This window comes from Ranitomeya variabilis, chromosome 1, assembly GCF_051348905.1.
Source record: "Ranitomeya variabilis isolate aRanVar5 chromosome 1, aRanVar5.hap1, whole genome shotgun sequence".
Classification (NCBI taxonomy): Eukaryota; Metazoa; Chordata; class Amphibia; order Anura; family Dendrobatidae; genus Ranitomeya; species Ranitomeya variabilis.
Genome location: NC_135232.1, coordinates 17,180,224 through 17,205,373, shown reverse-complemented (window position 1 = coordinate 17,205,373; position 25,150 = coordinate 17,180,224). Strand labels below are relative to the sequence as shown.

Below are 25,150 nucleotides of genomic sequence, written 5' to 3'. Positions count from 1 at the left end.
CACTCATAGCAATGCTGTAATTCTACTACGTCGGAGCGATCTGAGCATTGCTCCTATGTAGCAGAGCTGATCAGGCTATTGAAGCATGGCGAAAGTAAAAAAAAAAAATTATGAAATGAAATAAAATAAAAGTTCAAATCAGCCCCCTTTCGCCCCATTCAAAATAAAACAATAAAAAAGTCAAATATACATATTTGATATAGCTGTGTTCAGAATCGCCCGATCTATCAATAAAAAAAAGGATTAATCTGATCGCTAAACAGCGTAGCGAGAAAAAAAATCAAATAACACCTGAACTACATTTTTTTGTTCGCCGCAACGTTGCATGAAAATGCAGTAGCGGGCGATCAAAAGAACGTATCTGCACCAAAATGGTGTCATTAAAAATGTCAGCTTGGCGCCCAAAAAATAAGCCCTCACCCGACCCGAGAACACAAAAAATAGAGACGCTACAGGTCTCGGAAAATTGCTCCATTTTTTTATTTTTTTTGCAAAGCTTGGAATTTTTTTCATTACTTAGATAAAAAAAGAACTTAGACATGTTTGGTGTCTATGAACTCGTAATGACCTGGAGAATCAAAATGGCAGATCAGTTTTAGCATTTAGTGAACCTAGCAAAAAAGCCAAACAAAAAACAACTGTGGGATTGCACTTTTTTGCAATTTCACTGCACTTGGAATTTTTTTCCCTTGTTTTAGTACACGACATGGTAAAACCAATGGTGACGTTCAACAGTACAACTCGTCCCGCAAAAAATAATTCCTCACATGGCCATATTGACTAAAAAATAAAAAAGTTATGGCTCTGTGAACGAGGGGATCAAAAAAAAACCCCGCAAAGCCAAAAAAAGCTTCGGGGGTTAAGTGTTTCAGCTTTAAAACTATGACTTATAATTTTTTTGTGTTTCTGTGATGTCTAGGTTCCACAACGTGAGGAAGCCAATATCATCATCGACAATGATCAACTGATTCATCTTGTGAAAGAGCGCGTAGCGTTGTGGGACACCAGTCATCGTCAACATTCTGACTCAGTGGTGATTCGACGACTCTGGGAAGAAGTGGCCCGATCGCTCTTGGCTAATTGGGACCGTGCCACCACACAAGTCAGAAAGGATTTTTGTAAGTATTGCAATGCGGCGGTGAACCTGTAAATGTAGGTGCATGGTTTTACAATTTTTTTTTTTTTTTTCCCCCCCTTCACAGTGAAGAGCGTAAAAGTCCGCTGGCGATCAATAAAGGACCGCTTCAATAAGGACATGAGAGAGGAGATTAAGGTTCGAAGTGGTGCTGCTCCAAAGCTATCAAAATACAAATACCATCGCATGCTGGCTTTCCTGAGGCCTGCGCTTGCTCATCGAACGTGAGTATCTTTGTGTTGTACTCAATTATCTAACATTTGAATTGTTCAGTTCTACAGAATATGTTGGCGCTTTTTATTTTTATTGTAATGTTTTTCATTTATTTTCCACACAGAACCTGCAGCAGCACCACAGAACCTGGATCGTCCTCAGTTGCAGCGGCCCTTCATCGACCAGCCACGGAACGCTCGCAATCATCCACCAGCAATGCAGCAACTGGGCAGGCTTCACAGGCTGGGGAACAGGCAGCCGGTCCATCAGGTTTTCCCCTCTCCCAGCCCTCTTCCACTGCTTTTGTTGGGACTTCTCGTCAGCGGCAGAGGGCCTGGGAGAGGTCAGTCATGCCCGAGTTTATTCACTTAAGCTCGGTCTTCCAGGATAGGATGAAGGTGATTGGAGATAGAATAGACAGTGGGTTCACTCAGGTGAACACACTTTTGCAGGATGTCCACAGCCATCTTGACCACCTGAAAGCCGACCTTCAGAGACCGGTGCACCATTTTTTTTCTGCAATAGAGCGGGGCATGTCGGAAAACCTTACGCCTGAACTCCAGCTGAACGTCATGCTGGCCTGCCAGGCTGCTTACAGCCAGGCATTGCAGCAGTCCCGAAGCTACTGTCCGCAGGCCGGATATTACCAGCAGGCGAACATTTATTTCCCGACACAGCAACAAGGCCAAGCACAGCATCAGTGGCAGAAGACAGCAGCACCGAACTATCCTGCACCACCACCGCTGGACTTTATGGCAGTTCCCCCAGTTCCCAGCATCACCACGCTGCCGAGTGCAGCACCCCTGCAGCATGCAGCGTCCACCACGCTGCCGAGTGCAGTACCACATCAGCATGCAGCATCCACCACGCTGCCCAGTTTAGCACCCCTGCAGCATGCAGCATCCAATACGCTGCCGAGTCCAGCACCATGCCAGCATGCAGCATCCACCACTCTGCCCAGTCCAGCAGCACGCCAGTACACTGCTACAGAGGCCACCACTCCCACTCAGCCAAGCAAGAAACGCAGAGGTACCTACAAAAACCTGACTCCCACCAGCGACTCTGCTCAGCACAGGAAAATGAAGACCCGGAGCAAAAATTGTCGACCATAAAAGGACCAACCACCCTCACCTCCCAATGTGTCTCTTGTCAAATCTGTCCCCGCCTTCCCTTGTGTTTCTCTCTTCCAATTTGTCTATCCCTTCCCACGATTCAACTCCCAATGTGTCCAGTCCAACCATGAGCCAATCCTGCAATTTATTGCCCCTTCCCCTGTAACCTTTTCATCAACTCCTACCCCATCATCACGGCTCAACACCCCCAAGGTCCACAATATCTCACCGTCAGACACTGAACATAAACCCAATTGTTGGTTAATGGAAAATAAAGTTATTTGTTGTTGATAATTAAAATTTGTATTTTGTTTGCACAGTCCCTGTGTTTTCTTTGTCTCTTTATGTGAAAACACACACGCGTGTATTGTATTGTTGAGTGAAGTAGCAATGGGTGTTTCACTGGAGGTGTTTTATTAGTAGTAAAGTTAGCAAACATTACAGGTACATTTACAAGTGTATTAAACCATATCGTCTTGCCATGCAACACGTCTAATATCCAAAACAAAGTAAGCAGGAAACATCCCTCATCTGGGCAACTTCCACTGTAGTCCTCCAAGGGTGATCACGGTAATCCTGCAAAGTGCTAGCAACTGATTTGTCAAGTTCTAATTGTTGGCGCTCTTTTGCCAGGAAGTAATAGTGCATAACACACACTTTGATAACATCAATTTTCTCAGTTTTTAGATTGATTGGTATTCCCAAAATGCACCATTTTGATGCCAGCAAACCAAAGGCACACTCCACAGTTCTTCGTGCCCTTGTCAGTCAGTAGTTGAAAATCCTTTTGGTGTGATTCAAGTCCCGACTTGAGTACAGTTTCATGAGGTTGGCACGCATTTGAAAGGCCTCATCCGCAATCTCAACAAACGGCATTGGTGGTCCTTCAGTGTTCGCAAGAGGTTGTGGCGGTGAAAAATATAAATTATTACCATACAAACAATAAAATTTCAAGATGTGTGAACGGCACTAAGCTGTCAAGCACGGTTTTTAATGGAGGTACGCTGGATCCTCTACGGGCTCATAGAGCGGGCATTCCTGCAGCAATCAACGGGGGTGCTCAACATAGAAAAATAAGCAATGTCCAAGAAATAGAGAAGAGGTGTGGCACTCACCCGAGTAAGCTGCTCAATTAAAATCCTTTATTCGTCATACGGTAAAAACACATACCAATTGGAGAGGCGGCTGGGATCGGGTAATGGTGCGGGGAGTGAAGGAGAGGACGACGGCCGTTTCGCGCCGATGCGCTTCCACGGGTCCTGGACCCGTGGAAGCACATCGGCGCGAAACGGCCGTCGTCCTCTCCTTCACTCCCCGCACCATTACCCGATCCCAGCCGCCTCTCCAATTGGTATGTTTTTGTACCGTATGACGAATAAAGGATTTTAATTGAGCAGCTTACTCGGGTGAGTGCCACACCTCTTCTCTATTTCTATTACCATACAAACGTTTGCCCATGTCAGATTTTTTGAAAATCTGTGAGTCATTTCCTCGTCCAAATGAGCCAACGGCAACAAATCAACATTCAGCATCTTCTATCGCCATGAGAACAATCGAAAAGTATTTTTGTAATTGAAATACTCTGATCCACTTCCAGCAGGTTTCATAATCCGAATGTGTTTGCCGTCCACAGCACCCAAACAGTTTGGAAAATTACAGATTTCCTGGAATTTTTCCGCATGTTCCAGCTACAGTTCAGTTGGGGGAGGAATTCTTCAAGCAGAACATCACATAAAGCATGGCAGGTGTCTCCAACAATCCCAGAAAGGGTGGACACTCCAATCCGAAATTGAAAATGTAGAGATTGATAAGGTCTCTCCAGTAGCCAGGAATCTGCAGAACAGAAAATGGGGGGAAAAAAGTAACTACATGGCTTTTATAACAATAACGACATGTTTGTTTTTCAAAATTACATACCTCAGGGTCACCAACAGACATTCCTCAGCAGGAATTGCTCAACATAGTTGTGTGTCCTGCCTGGTGATGGATCCTCGGACACGTTGCAGCAATTCATCGAAACTCCATATAGACATCCTCGTGTAGTCAAAAAACTCAGGGTTTTCACGCACCTCTGTGTACAACAAGTAGGAGGCTCCACGTCTCTCTCGGACTTCAATCATGGGCTGTTGCCAGTAGCGACAACGACGTCTTCTCTGTCTTTCTCTTCTTTCTTCACAAGCCACAGCAAAGGCAAAAGCCAATTTCAATTCCAAATCCAGGTTACGATAGAAGCTCTCCATGCCAAGATCCATCTTGCAGCTGGATACAGCAGCAAAAGATGAGGATTTCATCTGTGTAGGGTCTATGTATACAGAATCCCCATGACACATGCCCATTGTGTGTGGGTTTTGTCAAGGAAATTCTGGAACAGCATTTGCCGCATACCAAAATTCATGGAAATTTTGAACTCATGCGCAGAAAACGCAAACGCATGCAGCATTTTTTGGCGTCATGCGTAAGCTGATGTGGATTAAAAACGCAGCGTAACCATGCGTTTTGGCATGCGTTTGCGCATGCAGATGATACACTGTGTACTTAGCCTATGTGTGCTGAACAATCAATTAGGCTGTCATTGTTCTCGGCAGCACGAATCCTGACGTGTTTTCGATGCGTCCTTCACCGGGGTTCTTTTTTGGCTCATGGTCCCCCTATCCATCTCCTCCATACATACAAGTGATTGATCATGTGCACCTGATACATTGGGCATGTGCAGTATAACTTTGTATTGCACTTTATTCATCACAGGCCCTAGGGCAGGGGTCCCCAACCTGTAGCTTGGGAGCCACATGTGGCTTGCGGTCCCATGACTTGTCTATCTGTCTATCAACTTGGTGCATTAGCTCCAGTTATAACAAACAGGTATGAAGAGCACATCTGAAAATTGAGAATTTTGTGAGCAGCCCTACACAGAAGAGCAGATCTGGATGCATATATCCTGGTCTTAGGGGTTTTGAGATGATTTAAGTGGTATGCTGGAGACAAGATGACACCACCTGTCAGAGGAGGTGTTTGAAGTTGGATGTGACCGTGTCTTGGGAGTGCTTTATAGGAGAATACTGAATGGGGGGTATTGTAGGAACCCCTGGATCTTTGTATACTGCTTTGGGTTGGTTGATTTTTATGGAAAAGATTTGGTTACCATTATGCCTGTAATAGGGGCTTTAGTTGCCACTACTGTGAGGGGGGCTGGAGCTGAATGTGGTTCGTGACCCTCTCTCAAGGCTGGATGTGGCTCGTGACCCTCTGTCAGAGCTGAATGTGGCTCTCAAAATCAGAAACGTTGGAGACCTCTGCCCTAGGGTATGTGCAATGTATGATATCACATTATTTGCTCCATAGGCATGGTTAGAGTACTTCTGTAGCCAGTTTGATTTGTGGCTTTCATGTTTTGTTCCAATATTAACATAGTGTATACTATACCTGACGTGTCCGGCAGCCATAATTGTTCTACAGAACCTTGAATGGTCCAATGTCTATTTTTTTGTGTTCGCTCTGTTTTCCTTGCCACCACATACCCAATCTATAAAAATAAAGGTCTTTTATTATATATCTTCCGTGCCTAGACTCTTCAGTCGGGTTTCTAGTTGGTTGTTTCATTGCGATTTGTCTATTCATACTTATTTTTAGATGTACATGTATCACTTTGAGGGTGATTTACTTTAATTATTGTGTACACATGTTTACATGTATAGGTCCTGCTTATTCTTTGCAACCTTTGTTTATCCACTGTATAGTCACAGCTGTTAGTGGTCGTAACTAGTGATAAGTGAGTACCATTGTTGCTCTGGTCTCCCAAACATACTTGCGTGATCTCCGAGTATTTGGGTGTGCTCGGAGATTTGGTTTTCGTAGCCTCAGCTGCATGATTTATGGCTTCTGGACAGCCTGAATACATGTGGGAATTTCCTAACAAACCGGCATTCCTCACATGTGTTCAGCCTGGCTAGCAGCCGTAAATAATGCAGCTGAGGCTATGAAAACAAATTCATACGAGCAGTTACAAATACTCGGAGATCACCCGAACATGTTTGGGGAGACCCGAGCAACGAGTACACTCGCTCATCACTAGTCGTAACCATTTATAGATAAGGTCCTGCAATGCCTGCACATAAGGAAAGAGACCGTGAATCACAAAAAGTATACTACGTTTCTAATTGGCGGTATTTGCTAATATTATTACACCTACTGTATATTGGGATAGGATCTTGGAGATGGGAATATCCCTATAAGTGTGAGATGAAGGGGGATGGTTTAGAGAACGAGCTGTGGAGGAGAGAGTGAGCACTAATGAGGACAATATCCTGAATGTGAAAAAGATCCAAACTAGGTCAGTCCAACGTATATCTGAACTGGTTACTGAGACAGACGACCTAGAAGACCGGATGAGGAGGAATAAACTGAGAATAATAGGAATCCCGGATGGAAAATACAGAAGGGAATTCTCCCACTGAATTCATGGAACACTGGCTTAAAAATTATTGATGTTCTTACACCTTTATTTGCTATTGTACGAGCGCACCGGGTTCCTTCAAGACCCTCACCCCCTGGACATCCCCCTTGCCCAATGATATCCATGATTCAGGACTATAGAGACCGTGATACCATTTTAAGACGAGCAAGAGACATACAGGACCTGTATATAAACGGGAGCAAAGTATCAATTTTTCTGGTTTTCTCCGCGGAAGTTCAAAAATGGAAGTGAAAAAGCGGCGGAGGAATATAAACCTGTCTTCTATTTTATAACCGACACGACCAAGGGTTGATGCTTTAGATGAATCTAATTTCTTTACGGAAGCAGAGGAGGTCATGACATGGCTAGACCAGCACTAAGGACAGCTACAAATGACAGCCACGGAAATCCAGCAGATCCGGAAATGAGGACTGCCAGGAGAATATATGATGGCCCTACGAGGGTTTCTTAAATTTTTTCCCTTTTAGTGGGGGAAATTTTTTCAAGGGATTGTTCAGTCTATGGTTACATTTAGTAATATGGGATGATTTATCATCTTATTGAAACTTAACGTTCATTTGTTCTAAATTCAATGTTAAAACTCTTTGGTAAGATGGTAGCAGAGGGGGGGATGTAAGAATGGGAGCCTTTTGATATATGATGGGAGTTTTTTCATCCGCGTTGGGAGTAGACTCGCCCACTCTCTTAGCGGGAGAGGGAGATCGTACTTCTTGCACTTTTATGTGGGTGACGGGAGGGGTTGAGGTTTGGGAACTTTGATTTATTCCATTCTTTGTTGTCTTATTTCAGTTCAAAATATTGAATAGTTAAAATTCAGAAAATGCACCAAACACCTTAATAGACAGTAGGATCCTGGTTAAATCGTAAGATGTCAGGAACAATTGAAATGCTAAGTTGGAAAGTCAAAGGTCTCCTAGACCGGGGTAAAAAGAGATGCAGTTTTTCAGTATATTCAGTCCTATAGCGCTTCCATAATGTCTTCAGGAAACATGCCTTAAAAAAGAGAGAACATCCGTGGTTAATAAGAGATGGATGCCGGCAAGCCATCACTCTATATTGTCATCATATTCTAGAGGAGTCTACATTGATTCACTCGGCGGTCCCATTTTAGCTAATATATGATAATGCAGATATAGACGAACAGTTTGCATATCTGACATGTAGGTTATTTGATTCGGTGATTTCTATTGCTTCAGTGTACGTCCCACCTCCATGCAGCGGTAAGGTTATTAGCACAGCATCAGGGTACACCTCTGCCGATTTATAGGCAATGTCAATAATATTATTGGTGGTCACTGGGACAAGGGAAGGAATGAGATCAGGGGGCAATATTACCCCCTTTGGGTCATTATTAAAGAGCTGCTGCTGACAGATCTGTGGAGAAGCAGGTTTCCTAAGGTCTAGCATTATTCCTGCTATTCTACAACTCCTACCTCCCTTTCACACACTGACCTACCTTTGGGTAACTCCTTGATGGATGGGCTGCTTTGGGACGTTCAATACTTACCGAGGTTCATCTCAGACCAAGGTCCACTTCGTGTATCACTTTCACTGGTCAGTGAAGGCTATAAATGCTTTCTGGCTGCCAATTATAAATGTAGATAAGATATCTTCCAATTTGAAAGAGTTTTTCCAATGTAATGATTGGGCAGGGTCTGCTTCGGTGGTGTTGGAGACCATGAAAAGCTTGTTTGAAGGGTCTATTCATAGAGATAGCTGGGAGTGAAATGAAAAGCATAAAAGAAGATCAAGCGGTCTTCCAGGAACTCAGAAATGCTGAAATCCATTTGGTAGAAAGTCCTTCACCCACTCAAAACTGGTGGAAAGACGCCCAAACACTTGTTAACCAAACTCTTTTACAAAAATAGACAGAACAAAAAAGGGTCTTTCAAAAAGAGACCTTTTTTAGGAAGGGATTCCTCTTAGTTCTAGTCTATATTCAGATAATGGCATCTTGGTAAATTCTACAGTTGAGATTTCAGACGTTTCATTCCCATTCTATAAAAATAAATCATCTTTATATAGTGCCATCATATTCCACAGCGCTCTACAAAAGTTTAACAGTTTCAAAACACAAGTCATAAGTAACAACGTTAACAATACAACAATTAAAGCAAAATTTAGACAACCCTGCTCGTGAGAGCTTACAGTCTACAATGCGGTGGGGGAGATACAAAGTACAGGTGTGTATTTACAATGATGGTCCAGCCATCTTGAGGGAGCGGGGGATAGTGAATGGGCTACACATGCACATTTCCACATAAAATGACTTTGAATACGATACAATAAAATTTATTGATCCCAAGGGAAATTATGGTATTACATTATTAGTGAGTGTGATAGGCCTCTCTGAACAAATGCGTTTTGAGGGAGTGCCTAAAACTATACAGATTGTGGATAGTTCTAATTTCTTGGGGTAGAGCACTCCAGAGCATTGGCGCAGCACGGGAGAAATCTTGGAGATGGGAGTGGGAGGTACGGATTAGTGCAGTGGTTAGTTGAAGGTCGTTTGCAGAGCGCAGTGTTCGGTTAGGCCAATAGACAGAAATGAGGGAGGAGATGTAAAGGGGTGCCACACTGTGGAGAGCTTTGTGGGTGAGAACAATGACTTTGAATTGGATCCTATAATGAATGTGCAGCCAGTGTAACAACTGGCGAAGAGGGGACACGTCTCAGTACTGATTAGTCAGGTAGATGACCCTGGCTGCTGCATTAACTATGGATTGGAGAGGGAAAAGTCGAGTAACGAGAAGGCAAATTAATAGGGCATCGCAGTAGTCCAGGCGGGAGTGGATCAGAAAGTTCCTAAATTAGGAGTGAATGTTTTGTTGTCCTCTGGGGTCTGGTTCTGTTATGAGTCCTCAGTTGTTGATACCTTTTAATGGCTAACAGAACCAGACAACAAAAAGAGGACAACAAAACATTCACTCCTAATCTAGGAACCTTACAATATTTATGAACACAACTGTATATCTCTCCCATAATGACAGTTCTGTGCTGTGTTGTGTATAAATGTGATTCTTCAGAATTTGCTTTAGTCTGTGCCTGATGAAGAGACCTGTGTAGTCTCGAAAGCTTGCAATTTGTTACCATCTTTTCAGATAGCCATTAAAAGGTATCAACCACTGAGGACTCTCAATTCTAAAGGTTCTTAACGTATATTTGAAGTGGATGAACTCTTCCGGTGTGCGGGTTTTCCTCCATAAGCGTTCAGGACTGCCAGAGCATCACTGGAGAAATCACGTTTGCGATGTGAGTCAGGGCTGTTTCACTCTGTGTTTGGAGGATCTGAGGGGCACTATTTGCTCAAGAGGGCTTCTGAGGGTGTCATTGTAGTGGTGTACAGCCAGATCAGGACCGGAAAAAGATTGGGGACAATGGTTAATGGCTTGTAGATTTCTGAATGTGTGGTAGGTAGGAGTGTGCTGGGGTGTGCGAGGAATTGTGAGTGTGAAGGAGAGAATGTTGTGGTCAGAGAGGAAGCGGTGAGTTTAGGTAGGAGATTGAACAGAGCTGGACAAATATCAGGTTAAGGGTGTTACCTGTTAGGATCCGGTGACTGGAGCCGCATGAAACTTTCTCTGGAGTAGGTGGAACCTGTACTGACCGCAAACCCTGAACTAACACCGCAATTAGAAGTAGCCGTGGGGTGTGCCTAACAAACCCTAGACACCTCGACACAGCCGGAGGACTAAATACCCCTATAGATAGAAATAGGAATACTATCTTGCCTCAGAGCAGACCCCCAAAGGATAGGCAGCCCCCCACAAATATTGACTGAGTAGGAGAGGAAAGACACGCAGGCAGAAAACAATTCAGCAAAAGAGGCCACTCTAGCTAAATAGGTCAGTATTAAAATCCTTCCAAAAATATCCACAGCAGATAATACAAAAAGTTCCACAATCTAACTAAAGACATGGAATGTATGTCTGCAACACCAGAGAATCGAACAAGACTGAGAAGATACTGACACAATCTAAGCTGGACAAACAAACAATAGCACTGAATTATTAAGCACACAGCATGTGTGCCAAAGAAACAAAAACCAGACACCAGACAAATACCTTGTGCAGGCATGTACTACGGAGGACAGAGAATACTGATTACAATGATACCTGGTGATGAAATCCGTCTTGTGGTTCTTTTTTAATCTTTATTTTCAGTTAATGATATGCTCGTGGTCTGGGGCGGCCTGTGGACGGGGCTGCTGGCAGCCTGTGTGGGTCTTCATGTGATGCTCTGATTAGCTATTCATAATGCGAGCATATCATTAACTCAAAACTACAAATAAAGACTAAAGAACAACCACAATACGGATTTCATCGCCAGGTATCAGTGTAATCAGTATAACGACGCCGACCTGACACTGTAGTCACTGAGCACAATCCTGCTGACAGCGGCACTTTAAGGGTATGTGCACACGTCAGGATTTCTTGCACAAATTTTCCTGACAAAATCTGGAAATTTTTGCCAGAAATCCGCATGCTGGTTTTTTTTTTTTGCGGATTTCTTGCGTTTTTCTCCTGACACTCCAAAATCATGCGAAAACCGCAAAAATAATGAACATGTTGCTTCTTTTTCCGGATTGCGTGGGTTTTTTTGCGGAAAAAAACGCAACATTTGCACAAAAAATGCGGAATGCATTTTAAATGATAGGATGCTTAATGTATGTGTTTTTTTGTGCAGAATTATAGCGTTTTTATTGGGGAAATCTGCAAATAAAGCTAAAATTCCTGAAGAAATCCTGATGTGTGCACATACCCTAAGTCTTATTAAACACCAGAGAATGCACAATGGAGAGAAGCCTTAATCATGTGCCAAATGTGGGAAATAACCCAAATCTTCTTAGGCCAGGTTCTCATCATCAGCTTTTTGATGTTGCAGATTCTGCACCCATTAATTAAGATAGGATTCTTGCATTTTTTTAAAAAATCTGCACCGCCAAAAGCTCATCCTTGGAACATACAGTAGCTTTAGACATAAAAGAACTCAAAAAGAGAACTGCCAGATTTATACAGAAAGCAGAATTTGTTTCACAGGAGAGAATTCACAGAGCGGAGAAGCCGTACTCCTGTAATCTATGGGAAGTGTTTTTGACAGTGAAATCAGATATTGCTAAAGAGTAATTAAACATGACATTTATATATAGACATAAATATATATTTATATATATGTATTTGCGTTCCCTTTCAATCATTTGCATATCAGTGGGCGTCCGGGTCCTTAGACCATCACTGATGGGTAACTATCCCTTGAGAGGTGACAGGAGGGCATAGTTCCTGCCCGCACACGGAGCCTATGCTTTCTCGAGTCAATATCCCACTTTGTGTGTGCACTTAGACACGTGCGCTCTAGTCTAATTAATTGTGCGCCTCATTAACGTGTTTTTGAGCAGTTGGTGGAAGTGTCCTGAACCCAACTGATCAGCTTGCAGTTAAAAGGACACTCAAACATAAAAGTTACAAAAGTTTAGTTGCTCTATAACTACAGACACATTCAGACTCCAAACAGGAAAGGTACAGATGCTTTTTTATTACCGTCTCTGCATGGCCGTATTTAGAGTTTATGCCGCCCTAGGCACTTTTCGTGCTGCCTCCCCCATTGGCGAGTATGACTAATGCAGACACTATCGGCAGTGACTTAGGCTACTTTCATATCAGCAATTTTTGACATTTGCGGCAGATCCGGCAGTTTTTCCGCATCCTTAACGGATCACTTATGACAACACTGTGTTCGGCCTCATTCATTCCCTATGGGACTTGCGGCACTTGCGGTTTTCCTGCGATCCGGCAAATGCGGTACTTGCAGCAACAGGAAAAAAAAATGCTGCTAGCAGTGTTTTTTTTGTCTCACCTCAAGTGCCGCACATGTCCGCAAGTCCCATAGGGAATGAATGAGGCCGAACGCAGAGTTGCCGGCCCGTAAGTGATATGTTACGCGGCAGTTGCGGAAATACTGCAGTATCTGCCGCGAACGGAGAAAATCGCTGATGTGAAAGTAGCCGTAGCAAACCTTTCCATTAGTTGTCATGTGAGAATCTGGTGGATCTCATACACCGTACATGGTCAGTTGATTCTGCCACGGTTGCAAGGTTTGGCTGACAGATTTTTAAGGGGAACCTGTCAGTCAATTCATACTACCAACACCACGGGCAGCATCACTCAGACTGCAAACAGGGACGTTTATCTGTGCAATGCTCGGGCGTTTCACAGAGAATAGTGTGAAGAGCTGGATGGGTAATTTAGTGAGAGAACGGACTAGTCTGGTGCTATCGTCTGTGGGCTTCTCACTCCATGTCTCTAGATCATGGGTGGGCAATTTATTTTCCAGAGGGGCCAGATGAAAGACCATGACTGTTGTGGAGGCCGAACCAATAGCATGAAAATAATTCTACTCAATATTAATTGTATCACTTAATACTGAGCAGAATTAAGCATGCCGATACCCCCATATATATCTTTAAACCCCCCACAGCCCCTTATATACAGCATGAGCCCCACACAGCCTCCCCATATACACTGCATGAGCCCCACACAGCCTCCCCATATACAGCATGAGACCAGCCTCTCATCTCCTCTCCTCAGCAGCCTCCCCTCTCATCACCAGCCTCTCATATCCTCCCCTTAGCAGCCTCCCCTCTCCTCACTCACATCAGCAGCCTCTCATCTCCTCACCAGCCTCTCATCTCCTCTCCTCAGCAGCCTCCCCTCACCAGCCTCTCCTCTCCTCATCAGCCTCTCATCTCCTCTCCAGCCTCTCATCTCCTTTCCAGCCTCTCCTTTCCAGATCTCCTTTCCAGCCTCTCCTTTCCAGATCTCCTTTCCAGCCTCTCCTTTCCAGATCTCCTTTCCAGCCTCTCCTCTTCTTTCCAGATCTCCTTTCCAGCCTCTCATCTCCTCTCCTTTCCAGATCTCCTTTCCAGCCTCTCATCTCCTCTCCAGATCTCCTTTCCAGCCTCTCATCTCCTCTCCTTTCCAGATCCCCTCTCCAGCCTCTCATCTCCTCTCCTTTCCAGATCTCCTCTCCAGCCTCTCATCTCTCCAGCCTCTCATCTCCTCTCCAGATCTCCTCTCCAGCCTCTCCTCTCCAGATCTCCTCTCCAGCCTCTCCTCTCCAGATCTCCTCTCCAGCCTCTCATCTCCTCTCCTCTCCAGATCTCCTCTCCAGCCTCTCATCTCCTCTCCAGATCTCCTTTCCAGCCTCTCCTCTCCAGATCTCCTTTCCAGCCTCTCCTCTCCAGATCTCCTTTCCAGCCTCTCCTCTCCAGATCTCCTTTCCAGCCTCTCCTCTCCAGATCTCCTTTCCAGCCTCTCCTCTCCAGATCTCCTTTCCAGCCTCTCATCTCCTCTCCTCTCCAGATCCTTTCCAGCCTCTCCTCTCCAGATCTCCTTTCCAGCCTCTCATCTCCTCTCCAGATCCTTTCCAGCCTCTCCTCTCCAGATCTCCCTTCCAGCCTCTCATCTCCTCTCCAGATCTCCTTTCCAGCCTCTCCTCTCCTCTCCAGATCTCCTTTCCAGCCTCTCATCTCCTCTCCTGATCTCCTTTCTGGCCTCTCATCTCCTCTCCTCTCCAGATCTCCTTTCCAGCCTCTCATCTCCTTTCCAGTCATCCATCTCCTCCCCTTAGCAGCCTCCCCTCTCCTCTCTCACATCAGCAGACTCCCGTCTCCTCTCTCACATCAGCAGACTCCCGTCTCCTCTCTCACCTCACTCCTCTCTGCAGCTTCCTCTGAGTCCTCACACACTGCCCGCCTCCTCTCCCTGCTCACCGCCGACTTCAGTATCTTCTCCCACAAACATGACCTGCTTCTCTGCAGTCTGCTCCAGTGCTCCTACATTAAGAAGAGCGCGCAGCGTGTCACATGACCGGCGTCAGGACCATGATGCACTTGGGCCTGCTGCTGCTGCTGCTTAAAGATACAGCACCCATTTCTGCCCCATACAGTAGTCAGGGCAGCAATTCCCTGATGGCGGCCCTGCGCCCAAGACTCCCTCCCCCCGCAGCTACCGGGACTGAGGTGGGTGGGCGGGGCGACCCCGAACTTTAAAAAAAAAAAAAAAAAAAAAATTTTTTTTTAAACTTGCTCAGGTGCCGCCCCCTGCATTGTCCCCGCCCTAGGCACGTGCCCTCAAGTGCCTAGTGGCAAATATGGCCCTGCATCTCTGCCTTCCCAATTGCTGTATATACAGTTCTAAAACAATGGCTAACGGCTCTTCCTCATCTGTAACAAATGGTCCTGTGATTGCTGAGTGTAGGGAGTGAGCAGGAGCTGCCGGTCCTAGGAGACCCAGTCCGCTCTGCTATGCAGCCTGGAGGCTATAACTGAGGTTATACTGCCAGCCCCTAAGTATTTAGATGTTTAAATGCCCCACAAAAGTCTAATGTTGGGGAGGGGATGGGACAATATGTGTAATAAATGAAAATAAAATAGAAAAAGCAGGAAATGAAGAAAAAAATACAAAAAACATTTTTTTAGGGTCTTCACATTAGTAGTGATTTTAGGGGGACTGTATGACAGAAAATACCCATTGTAAAAATCGCACCCCTCAAAATCACATTCAAGAAGTTTATTAACCCTTCAGGTGGTTCACATGAATTAAAGCAATGTGGAAGTAAAAATGAACAATTCACTTTTTTCACAAAAACTTTACTTTAGTCCCCAATTTTTTATTTTCACAAGGGTAGCAGGAGAAAATGGACGCCAAAATTTGTTACGCAATTTCTTCTGAGTATGATGATAACCCATATGTGGGGGGAAACTACGGTTTGTGAGCCTGGCATGACTCGGAATGGAAGGAGCGCCATTTGACTTTTTGAACGCAAAAACGTCTGGAATCGATAGTGGATGCCATGTACTTTTCCAGAGCACCTGATGTGGCTAAACAGTGGAAACCTCCCACAAGTGACCCCATTTTTGGAACTAGGCCCCTCATGGTACTTATCTAGATCCATGGTGAGCATCTTGAACCCCCAGGTGCTTCACAGAGGTTTAAAATGTTGAGCCGAGAAAATTAAAAATCATATTCTTCATGTTGTTTTAACCCCAAATTTTGCATTTTCATAAGGATAACAGGAGAAATAGAACCATATTTGTTGTGCAATTTCTCAGGAGTACGCCGATATCTCATATGTGTTAGAAAACTACTGCTTGGGTGCACGGCAGGGCTCGGAAGGGAAAGAGCGCCATTTGACTTTTTCAACACTAAATTGGCTACAATTGAGATTGGACGTCATGTCGTGTTTGGAGAGCTCCGATGTGCCTAAACTGTGGAAACCCCCCACAAGTTACCCCATTTTGGAAACTAGATCCTTCAAGGAATGTATATAGATGTTTGGTGAGCACTTTGAAACTCCCAGGTGCTTTAGGTTATAACGCTGAACCGTGAAAAAAAAATCACATTTTCCCCACAAAAATTTTATTTTGGCCCCATGTTTTGCATTTTCATAAGGGTAACAGGAGAAATTGCACCATACAATTTGTTATGCAATTGCTCCTGAGTACGCTGATACTCCATATGTCAGAGAATACTACTTTTGAGGCACAGTGCAAAGCTCAGAAGGGAAGAGGCGCCATACTATAGTGCAGATTTTGCTGTTATGGTTTGCAGGTCCCATGACCCACTGGGAGAACTCCTGAGGTGCCAGAACAGCAGAAACCCCCCCCCATAAGTTACCCTATTTTATGAACTACACCTCTCAATGGATTCATGTAGGGGTGCAGTGATCATATTGACTACACGGGTGTGTCACAGAATTTTATACCATTGGGCAGTGAAGAAAAAAATTGAATTTTTACAACAAAAATGTTGATTTAGCCTCAGATTTTACATCTTCATGGGGAAATGTGTAAAAAAATGTCCCACAATTTCTACTGAACATGGCAATACCTTATATGTGGCTGTACAGTACTGCTTAGCCCTTCAGGAGAGATGCGGGAAGGACAAAGCGTATTTGCCTCCTGGTGCTCAGATTTTTCTAGAATAGCTTGCGAACTCCATATAGAGAGCAACCAAGTGCAAGAAGAGCAGAATCCCCCTCAAGTGACCCCATTTTGGAAATTATACCCCTTTGGCATTTTATCTGCAGATGTAGTGATGATTTGACTTCATGGGTATTTTCCAGAAATGAACAGTTGTGGATGTTGCCGATTGAAATCTGAAAATTTGCTTTTGTGGTGCCCAGTGCGTTGTAGTGTCCAGCACGTTGTAGTCACCAGTACATTATGTCTAGCCCGTGCTTTTGGAGACACACACCTGTAAATTAGGTGGGCTCTCATCAATACAGAAATCCTAAACATGATCGGAGGGGGCATTTGGATTTGAGAGCGGAGAATTTGCAGAATTTCTTTTGACGGGTGAGGGGCCATTTAGCTTTTCCAGAGCCTTTGTGCTACTAGTAACATAGAAGCCCCCTATATTTCTGATAACAGATGATGGACCTGAGTGGGGACTTGCTTTTTTGTGGTTTGAGTTTAAGCTTTTATTGTGAAGATTTTAGATAACATTTTGGATCACATTTATCCTGTGCTCTACTGTACACTGAGCAGTTACATCGGGGTTTCCATCTAAATCTCTCGGTGACGTGATTCATATGAAACCTTGTGAGATCCATTAACAATAATGAGGCAGCAGAGTTACTCTGGACTTGGACTGGACTATGTTCAGCGTTGTTCCTTTCTATAGTGCACAAAACTGTGGCTGAAGGCACTTTTATGCACACCTAAAAAGATGGACACCGCTGGAACACAGGTCCTATGGCATCCACAGTGCCTCCATCTGCCTCATTATAGGGAATCTTCTGCTGGGGATTCTGTCTGAATAACGTATTTCAAAGATTTACACAGAAACCCTGGTGTAAGCGCTCAGCGTAGAGCGCAGGATAAATGTGGCTTGGTGACCCATGGGTCGTCATGACTGAAGGGAGCTACCTGCCTCCTAAATTTTGCGATCGCTCTTGATCGCAGCAATTAGTGGGTTAAACATCCAGGAGTGGTGCTAGCACAGTCCCTGACTGCGACACCATTAGCTCGGCCATTAGCCGCACTGAGTTGCTGCTGAGATCATGCTGGAGTTGCTGATATTTTAGCATCTCCTGTGTAATCATGCTGTGATTGGTCAGTCTATTGTGCGCATGTCCAAAGCACGTACATTCCAGCCTGGAACACAAGCCCAATAACGGGAGACCGTGCGTTGTAGACCGGAACGCAAACTGGATAGAGCACTCCAGAATGGGGCGCAGGTAAGTCTGGGGAGCCAACGTAATGGCAGTTTCATAATGAATCCCTATATATTAACAGGTCCCTCCGATAGGTTGGTGTTAAAGAAAATACGATTGTTGCTCATTCAGCCCCTTACGGGCCAATGAGTCCATGCGAAAAATCCACTCATATTCTTTTTAGAGAAGATTTTAGTCAAAGTCCCTCCTCTAGGGTTAGGTCTATCCACCTCTACGGCACAGAACGTGATATCCTTCAAATCACCATGATGGAATTCGTTAACGTCTCCCCAGCGGAGTGTCCCGCTTGTGCCTTACATCCTGTGTTCACCAACCCTCCTGAGCTTTCTTCAGTTTTACCTTTGTAATCCATAGGGCATGTGCAGGTGGCCATGCATACGAGGCCTGTGGTCTTGCAGTTGGAGAAATCCCTATGATAGAATTCGTCTGCAGGAAGGATTATTTATTTTGTGTTCAGGGCTGGAACACATGGTCTCCCATTATTGGGCTGGAATGCACGCACTTTGGACATGCGCACAACAGTGTCGGTTCACAGTGACGCACTTCTGTCTACTATCAGCGCACCAGGCTGGAGAGCTTTATCTGGCTTGTGTTCCGGGCTGAAACACATGGTCTCCCATTATTGGGCTGGAACGCACGAACTTCGGTCATGCATACAACAGTGCTGGTTCACGTTGACGCACTTCTGTCTACTATCTGCACACCGGGCTGGAAAGCTTTATCTGGCTTGTAACACATGGTCTCCCATTATTGGGCTGGAACGCACGTACTTCGGACATGCACACAACAGCGCTGGTTCACGGTGACGCACTTCTGTCTACTATCTGCACACCGGGCTGAAACACATGGTCTCCCATTATTGGGCTGGAACGCACGAACTTTGGACATGCGCACAACAGCACCGGCTCACGGTGACGTGTTTTCGTCTACTATCTGCACACCAGACTGGAGAGCATTATCTGGCTCGTGTTATGGGCTGGAGCGCACTATCTTCCATAATCGGGATGGCATTCCAGGCTGGAGGGCACAGACTCCAGACATGTGCAAAGGAGCGCCAGTTTGCGGACACATCTCCGGACTCAGACACCCGGAAGTGCATTTGCGCTCCAGCGACCAGCACATATCGGTACACAGAATCATCGTTAACAGGTACTGGTCTATGTGTAGGTGAAATTTTCTGCAGACATAATTCTTTTATAGGAATTAACCCTTTTCATCTACAAACCTCATGTCCAAATGTTGGGGGAGTGGTAACCTTTGATATCCTATGTATAAGAGAGGGCAGCAATTTACACCGTGCGGAATCAATCTATCGCACCTCCTGATGATCCCTTGTGGCAAAACGCATTGAGGTTATGATGAATCTACATGGATGAGTCCCCTTCATGCTTCCTAAATTTTCTCTACACAGTGTTAAGGTTGCACACATGATGTTTATTGCAGGAGGACTGAGGTCACAAGATGCCATTACCTGCGAATATCCAGATGAGATCTTGATTTTGTTGTCATACCCTGTGCCTTAATATACACTGCTTATAGGACAGTTAGGGACAGCCACCGAGGAGCAGGGGCACCATTTGCCTATATATAGGGTGCCAACGTCCGCTGGTAGGCAGGCAAGAGCTTAGGCATTATATCTGTAGGACAACCTATTCTGCACGTTTTTTGTCTTTCTGATGTCTTGTTGTTAGTGTTTTTAATTTTTACATTTGTATATATATATATATATATACAGTATATATATATATATATATAAATATATATATATATATTAGCCACTGTTATACACCACCCGTAGATTCCAAGATAGTTACTATATTTTGATCCATCAAGTATTACCTACTTTTGAGGTCCTTTTTTGTGTAATATAACACATCCAAAAACAGTTGAAACATTTTCCTTGGCTACATTTCTCAGCCATACACTATTCCATAGTGCGGAGTGAATTTCTATGATCTCTAAAACTGCTAAAAAGCTTTTTAAAAATTTGTAGGCTTCAATTCCCCAGACATACAATGTTACGTGATCATTTCTGTGAGGTCTAAAAGTGATCAAAAGCTTTTAGAATTTCTAGTGCAGTAATGCAATTCCATTTTCATACATTTCATGTTTGCATGCTATAGCGCTACAGAGTGCAGCTTTATTTGGTGGTTATACATGGAGATGGCTACTATTAGTAAGCACCTGTGCACACCTGAAGTAATGAGAAAATTTAGCCCATAAATTGGTCAATTCATAGGTTTCCAGCAAGGAGAATCACCTTATTGTGGCTGTCGGGTACACATGAATTGGATAATTCATGTGTGCCCAGCAGCTACGATAAGGCAATTCTCATTGCTGGGAACCTGCCTAATGTGAATCCTCTCTTAGACTGAAGTCTACATTTATGTGTGTGGATAGGATCCTGTGGTAATTAAATACACCTGAGGCTGATGTGTGCAGTGCTCAGGCCGGCGTCACACTCAGCGTAAGACAATAAAGAACGTATTATATGTCCGTAATACGGAGAAATGTTCCCAAAATAGTGATCCGTAGGCAGGGTGTGTCAGCGTATTTTGCACATGGCATCCTCCGTATGTAATCCATATGACATCCGTACTGCGATATTTTCTCGCAGGCTTGCAAAACCGACATCTAATGGATTTATGTGCTCAAATGTTCGGTAAAACATATATACAGTATATATATATATATATATATATATATATGTCATTGAGACACATATATATATATATATATATTCTGTATTTATATTTAATTCAGCGCGATATATGTGAAAAGCCGGTAATTCAATTGCCGGCTTTTCATTTCTCCTTCACAAACCTGACAGGATATGAGACATGATTACATACAGTAAACCATCTCATATCCCCTTTTTTTTGCACATTCCACACTACTAATGTTAGTAGTGTGTATGTGCAAAATTTGGGCGCTGTAGCTGCTAAAATAAAGGGTTAAATCGCAGAAAAAAATTGGCGTGGGCTCCCGCTCAATTTTCTCCGCCAGAGTGGTAAAGCCAGTGACTGAGGGCAGATATTAATAGCCAGGAGAGGGTCCATGGTTATTGCCCCCCCCGGCTACAAACATCTGCCCCCAGCCACCCCAGAAAAGGCACATCTGGAAGATGCGCCTATTCTGGCACTTTTCCTCTCTCTCTTCCCACTCCCGTGTAGCGGTGGGATATGGGGTAATGAAGGGTTAATGTCACCTTGCTATTGTAAGGTGACATTAAGCCAGATTAATAATGGAGAGGCGTCAATTATGGCACCTATCCATTATTAATCCAATAGTACGAAATGGTTAATAAAACACACACATTATTAAAAAGTATTTTAACCCCTCTGTGACCTTAGACGTACTATCCCGTCGAGGTGACCTGGGCCTATCTGACCCTTGACGGGATAGTACGTCATAGCCGATCGGCCGCGCTCACGGGGGGAGCGCGGCCGGGTGTCAGCTATCGCAGCTGACATCCGGCACTATGTGCCAGGAGCGGTCACGGACCGCCCCCGGCACATTAACCCCCGGCACACCGCGATCAAACATGATCGCGGTGTGCCGGCGGTACAGGAAAGCATCGCGCAGGGAGGGGGCTCCCTGTGGGCTTCCCTGAGACCCCCGGAGCAACGCGATGTGATCGCGTTGCTGCGAGGGTCTCTTACCTCGTATCCCTCCAGGCCCCGGATCCAAAATGGCCGCGGGGCTGCATCCGGGTCCTGCAGGGATTACTTCCGGGTGCAGAGCAGGCTGCAGATGAAAGCTGCAGTCTGCACTGCTGGAAGTAAGATCGCCGATTTGACAGAGTGCTGTGCAAGCTGTCAAATCGGCGATCTGTGATGTCCCCCTCCGGGGACAAAGTAAAAAAGTAAAAAAAAAAATTTCCATATGTGTAAAAAAAAAAAGAAAAAAAAATCCTAAATAAAGAAAAAAAAAAAAATATTCCCATAAGTACATTTCTTTATCTAAATTAAAAAAAACCAAACAATAAAAGTACACATATTTAGTATCGCCGCGTCCGTAACGACCCCACCTATAAAACTATATCACTAGTTAACCCCTTCAGTGAACACCGTAAAAAAAAAAAAGAGGCAAAAAACAACGCTTTATTCTCATACCGCCAACCAAAAAGTGGAATAACACGCGATCAAAAAGACGGATATAAATAATCATGGTACCACTGAAAACGTCATCTTGTCCCGCAAATAACAAGCCGCCATACAGCATAATCAGCGAAAAAATAAAAAAGTTATAGTCCTGAGAATAAAGCGATGCCAAAATAATTATTTTTTCTATAAAATAGTTTATATCGTATAAAAGCGCCAAAACATAAAAAAATTGATATAAATGAGGTATCGCTGTAATCGTACTGACCCGAAGAATAAAACTGCTTTATCAATTTTACCTAACGCGGAACGGTATAAACGCCTCCCCCAAAAGAAATTCATGAATAGCTGGTTTTTGGTCATTCTGCCTCACAAAAATTGGAATAAAAAGCGATCAAAAAAATCTCCTGTGCCCGAACATGTTACCAATAAAAACGTCAACTTGTCCCGCAAAAAACAAGACCTCACATGACTCTGTGGACTCAAATATGGAAAAATTATAGCTCTCAAAATGTGGTAACGCAAAAAATACTTTTAGCAATAAAAAGCGTCTTTCAGTGTGTGACGGCTGCCAATCATAAAAATCCGCTAAAAAACCCACTATAAAAGTAAATCAAACCCCCCTTCATCACCCCCTTAGTTAGCGAAAAATAAAAAAAATTTAAAAAATGTATTTATTTCCATTTTCCCATTAGGGTTAGGGCTAGGGTTAGAGCTAGGGTTAGGGCGAGGGTTAGGGCTAGGGTTAAGGCTACAGTTAGGGTTGGGGCTAAAGTTAGGGTTGAGGCTAAAGTTAGGGTTTGGATTACATTTACGGTTGGGATTAGGGGTGTTTCTGGGTTAGAGGTGTGGTTAGGGTTACCGTTGGGATTAGGGTTAGGGGTGTGTTTGGATTAGGGTTTCAGTTATAATTGGGGGGTTTCCACTGTTTAGGCACATCAGGGGCTCTCCAAACGCGACATGGCTTCCGATCTCAATTCCAGCCAATACGGAGTTGAAAAAGTAAAACAGTGATCCTTCCCTTCCGAGCTCTCCCGTGCGCCCAAACAGGGGTTTACCCCAACATTTGGGGTATCAGCGTACACAGAACACATTGGAGAACAACTTTTGGGGTCCAATTTCTCCTGTTACCCTTGGGAAAATACAAACCTGGGGGCTAAAAAATAATTTTTGTGGAAAAAAAAATATTTATTTGCATGGCTCTGCGTTATAAACTGTAGTGAAACACTTGGGGGTTCAAAGCTCTCACAACACATCTAGATGAGTTCCTTAGGGGGTCTACTTTCCAAAATGGTGTCCTTTGTGGGGGGGTTTCTACTGTTTAGGTACATTAGGGGCTCTGCAAACGCAATGTGACGCCTGCAGACCATTCCATCTAAGTCTGCATTCCAAATGGCGCTCCTTCCCTTCTGAGCCCTCCCATGCGCCCAAACGGTGGTTCCCCCCCACATATAGGGTATCAGCGTACTCGAGACAAATTGGACAACAACTTTTGAGGTCCAATTTCACCTGTTACCCTTGGGAAAATACAAAACTGGGGGCTAAAAAATAATTTTTTGGGGAAAGTTTTTTTTATTATTTTCACGGCTCTGCGTTATAAACTGTAGTGAAACACTTGGGGGTTCAAAGTTCTCACAACACAACTAGATAAGTTCCTTGGGGGGTCTAATTACCAATATTAGGTCACTTGTGGGGGTTTCTATTGTTTAGGTACATTAGGGGTTCTGCAAACACAATGCGACGCCTGCAGACCAATCCATCTACGTCTGCATTCCAAATGATGCTCCTTCCCTTCCGAGCTCTGCCATGCGCTCAAACGGTGGTTCCCCCCCACATATCAGGTATCAGCGCACTCAGGACAAATTGGACAACAATATTTAGGGTCCAATTTCTCCTGTTACCCTTGGAAAAATACAAAACTGGGGGCTAAAAAATAATTTTTGTGGAAAAAAATATTTTTTATTTGCACGTCTCTGCGTTATAAACTGTAGTGAAACACTTGGGGGTTCAAAGCTCTCACAACACATCTAGATGAGTTCCTTAGGGGGTCTACTTTCCAAAATGGTGTCACTTGTGTTTTTTTTTACTGTTTAGGTACATTAGGGGCTCTGCAAACGCAATGTGACGCCTGCAGACCATTCCATCTAAGTCTGCATTCCAAGTGGCGCTCCATCCCTTCCGAGCCCTCCCATGCGCCCAAACGGTGGTTCCCCCCCACATATGGGGTATCAGCGTACTCAGGACAAATTGGACAACAACTTTTGGGGTCCAATTTCTCCTGTTACCCTCGGGAAAATACAAAACTGGGGGCTAAAAATAATTTTTGTGGGAAAAAAGTTTTGTTTTATTTTTACGGCTCTGCATTATAAACTTCTGTGAAGCACTTGGTGGGTCAAAGTGCTCCCCACACCTCTAGATAAGTTCCTTAGGGGGTCTACTTTCCAAAATGGTGTCACTTGTGGGGGGGTTTCAATGTTTAGGCACATCAGTGGCTCTCCAAACGCAACATGGCGTCCCATCTCAATTCCTGTCAATTTTGCAGTGAAAAGTCACAAGGCGTTCCTTCCCTTCCGAGCTCTCCCAAGTGCCCAAACAGTGGTTTACCCCCACATATGGGGTATCAGCGTACTCAGAACAAATTGTACATCAACTTTTGGGGTCCAATTTCTTCTCTTACCCTTGGGAAAATAAAAAATTGGGGGCAAAAAGATATTTTTTGTGAAAAAATATGATTTTTTATTTTTACGGTTCTGTATTAAAAAATTCTGTGAAGCACTTGGTGGGTCAAAGTGCTCACCACACCTCTAGATAAGTTCCTTAGGGGGTTTACTTTCCAAAATGGTGTCACTTGTGGGGGGTTTCAATGTTTAGGCACATCAGG

The 25,150-nt window shown here is 44.2% G+C and overlaps 2 protein-coding genes across 3 annotated transcripts in view; one reads left to right on the top strand and one right to left on the bottom strand.

Moving 5' to 3' along the window:
- LOC143793526 (uncharacterized) overlaps positions 1-2,782 on the top strand; it is a 46,211-nt gene extending 43,429 nt beyond the window's left edge. For both annotated transcript variants that reach the window (XM_077280575.1, XM_077280571.1), the window contains 3 exons: positions 920-1,118; positions 1,203-1,359; positions 1,473-2,782. In XM_077280575.1, coding sequence (XP_077136690.1) covers positions 920-1,118; positions 1,203-1,359; positions 1,473-2,460 — 1,344 coding nt within the window. In that variant the 3' untranslated portion in view covers positions 2,461-2,782. The remainder of the gene's footprint in view (positions 1-919; positions 1,119-1,202; positions 1,360-1,472) is intronic.
- The window catches only part of LOC143793567 (uncharacterized), a 222,596-nt gene that overhangs the window by 114,211 nt on the left and 83,235 nt on the right, over positions 1-25,150 (bottom strand). The window lies entirely within an intron of this gene.